The sequence below is a fragment of the Pseudorca crassidens genome, chromosome 3, assembly GCF_039906515.1.
Source record: "Pseudorca crassidens isolate mPseCra1 chromosome 3, mPseCra1.hap1, whole genome shotgun sequence".
NCBI lineage: Eukaryota > Metazoa > Chordata > Mammalia > Artiodactyla > Delphinidae > Pseudorca > Pseudorca crassidens.
In genome coordinates, this window is record NC_090298.1 from 122,935,950 (window position 1) to 122,939,142 (window position 3,193).

At 43.5% G+C, this 3,193-nt stretch overlaps 1 protein-coding gene across 1 annotated transcript; it reads right to left on the bottom strand.

Moving 5' to 3' along the window:
- Positions 1–1,011: 1,011 nt before the first annotated feature.
- GPR151 (G protein-coupled receptor 151) lies at positions 1,012–2,283 on the bottom strand. Its single transcript, XM_067730117.1, has one exon. It carries the CDS (start codon positions 2,281–2,283, stop codon positions 1,012–1,014), a length of 1,272 nt encoding a protein of 423 aa, XP_067586218.1.
- Between the last annotated feature and the right edge of the window lie 910 nt (positions 2,284–3,193).

Genomic DNA, 3,193 nt, shown 5'->3' on the forward strand with positions numbered 1-3,193 from the left:
CAGTTCATGTTCAGTGTTAGGGCTATGTTTAATGCTCATTTAACAAAAAAGATGATCATCTTTATATTTGAGGGTTACATTCACCAATTAATACCTTTATCATTAACCATAATGGTATGGTTAACCATAACATAGCTTATAGTTTATCTTGAGAGAAAGAAGATTTTGGGAGAAACATTGATTTCAGCTTGTAGAAGATTGTCTCCTGCTACTCTTTGGAAGAGGAGTTAATTGGGAAGAGAATTAAGGGTGGTTATTAAGTTCTTTCTCAAAATCAGAATATAGAATATCATGATAGGCTGCTAAAATCCCCAGACTTAGAAACTGAAGACTCACAGAGGTGCTTTAAAAAGATCAGTGAAGCAGATTTTAGTATAAGGCAAAGTCTGAATTTACTTAAACTTAGCCAAAATAAGCCATGGTTTGAAATTAGCCCAGAATTGGAATAAGGTGATGTTCCTTATTCTTCAACCTTCAGTCATGGAAATTCTGTATGGATTTTCATCAAGTAAATGAACATTTCTTAAGCAAATGAAGATAACTCATTAAAATTTATGTGTTAAAAATCTCAAGTAGAAGTAGATTTTGAGCTCTGGTTACGTGCAGTAAGGTTTGATAGGTGAAGTTAGAGTTAGCAGGTTCAGGAAGAAACTAAACGTAAAGAGATTGAACCTTTGACAGATAAGCTCCACTCCAGCCAGTACATGGCTGGTCCTAAGGACTACCCATTAAAACAGCGATTGTGGACAAGTGACAAAACAGCTGGCCTTTCTAATCACTTGTGACAGAAGCATCTTCAAACAACACAGTTAGTTCTTTGGATAACCAGGTTATAACATAGTTATTCTAATACGGTGTCCTACTTACCAAATTGCACATTTTGGAAATGCAGACTGCGAAGCATTTTTGTAATTCCTAATGGTAATTTTATTATGTTATGGCAAAGTCAACAATACTGATTAGCAGCATTACAAATAAATAACAGTAATCGCAATTTGTTTTGCTTTGAAACTATTTATCACCATCTCCTGTCTCTTGATCTTCGTGTTCCCAGGGGATAGGGTCATTGTCCTGTACACAAGGGACTGTGTCTCTCTCATGCCAAAACTGCTCTACATCAGGGAGAATGGGAATCTCTGCCTTCTCAGCCTTCTCTTTGCTGGATGAGGGAGAGCCAGTTTTCTCTCTCTCTGGGATGGATGATGGGGATTCTGGAGATGGAACATTGTCACGAAGGACCTGTGAGTTACCAGCGGGTGTTTCCTGAGACTCTGAAGCAGGTGGATGTTTTTTTGTTATCATCCATTTCCATAAGCCTTTTAAGCCTTCCTTGAACTCCTCTGACATCACTAGAAAAATGAGAGGATTTGCTGAAGAGATGGAAAACATTAGGACTTGAGACAGGGCTATAAAACCTTGCGGTGGGGCCGGGCCTCCGGCCTTCAGATGCCACATCCACAGCCACGCTATCCATTCAGGGAGCCACAGAATAGCGGAGGTGATGGCAATGCTCAGCAACATCACTGTGAGTTGCTTTGAGTGCATCTGGCTTCGAAGATTTTGAGTCTTAGTTCCTCGTTTCTGACATTGGCCATAAGCTCTCCAGAAATAAAAGCCGGCAAAGAGTGACGGAAAGCAAAATACCAGGAGAGGGTAGAGCTTACCAAACGTTGACATGAACTCTTCGGCCATAGCGGGTACATCCATGAGGCACATTTCCACACCTGCGTGATGCCTGGTGGTGCTAAAGAACCATTCTGGCAGGGGTAGCAGGCTAGCCACAGCCCAGATGGCTGCCAGCACTGACCAGATGGTGCAGTTGTGGATATTTTCTTGCTTGGCTGGGTCACAAGCATACATGAAGCATACTTTGGCCACTGCAACGATTGTCAGGCTCTTGGCTGCCATGCATGTGTGGATGAACCAGTCAGAGGACTTGCAGACAAACCAGCCTAGATCCCAAACACCTTTGGAGTATGCTGTAGCTCGGACAGGTGCAGAAAACATCAGGAGAGAGAGATCAGCCAGGCTGAGATTCAGAATCAGGGAGTGGATCATGGATGGCTTTCCTTTCCAAGCACTGTGGAGGAGGATGCCAATCACACACAGATTCCCCACGAAGCCCACCAGGCAGACAGCCACCAAGAGAGCTGGGACTATGGTCCTCCAGTCCTTGGAGTCAGAGGGCAGGTACCCACCGGCAAAGTGGAGGTGAGCAAAGGACCCGTTCATGGTGCTGGAGTTGGAGTCTGTCAAGGCAGCTGTCAGCATACCCCTTTCCATCCAGCTTCTACTCGCAGACGTTAGCTTCTATTTGTCTTTCTGCCTTGGCTCTTTTGTGTAGGAAGTAAATACGTCATCGTCAGTGTCAACTGACACCTCTGGACCCTCCTCTTGCTTATTTCCTGAGAGCGGACTGTGGAAGAAGTTTGACTCTTCTCTGCTCTTTGCTGCGTGTGCTATTTCTTGCCTGCCCTGAGTGACAAGCAGCAGGAGAGTGTGGCTGCTGCTCATTAGCAAGTCTAATATCAGGTTGTCAGCTCTTTGGAGTAAAAAACTCCCCAATATACCCATCAATGATAAATGAGGAGAACATACATGTAAGTGAGTTATGTTCCTGGGGGGTCACTAGAGCCAGTTAAGGCAATTATTTTCAACTAGCTGTTTCTAAAGCTAGACCTCCGTCTGTAATACAGCAAACACCACATCTGAATAACCAAGTCCTTTACACTTAGGCACGTATTAGAATCACCTGCGTGGCTTGAGCCAGCGGGTCTGGGGAAGGGCCCTAAAATTTGCATTTCTAACAAGTTCCCAGGGGATTATGATGATGCGGGTTGGGGGAACCACATTTTTAAAGGAAGAACCAACACTGCTTTTCCCCTCCCCTCTGCAGGGATGAGCTTCCTCTTCTTTTACCAAACCCCCACCACCACTTCAGCCCCATCAACGGCTGGCTGAGGTCAAACACACAGAGCTAGATAATGAAAAAAAGCTACTGGTGAGAAGTCCTATTAAAAAAATCTAATTATGGATTACTCTAAGTTTAGTCTATTGCGAATTTCTTAGAGGTATTTCGGAGCACTGCATTAGAATGAGTTTACATACTAATAAGACTCTTAAACAAGTGATGGTGATTAAAGCAACCAAATGATGAATTAGGCTTCTTTTCAGAGAGAATTCCTAAAGGATT

What these genes read in the sequence shown, in the direction of transcription:
- GPR151 (XM_067730117.1), bottom strand. Translation starts at nt 2,283, where the DNA reads ATGGAAAGGGGTATGCTGACAGCTGCCTTGACAGACTCCAACTCCAGC.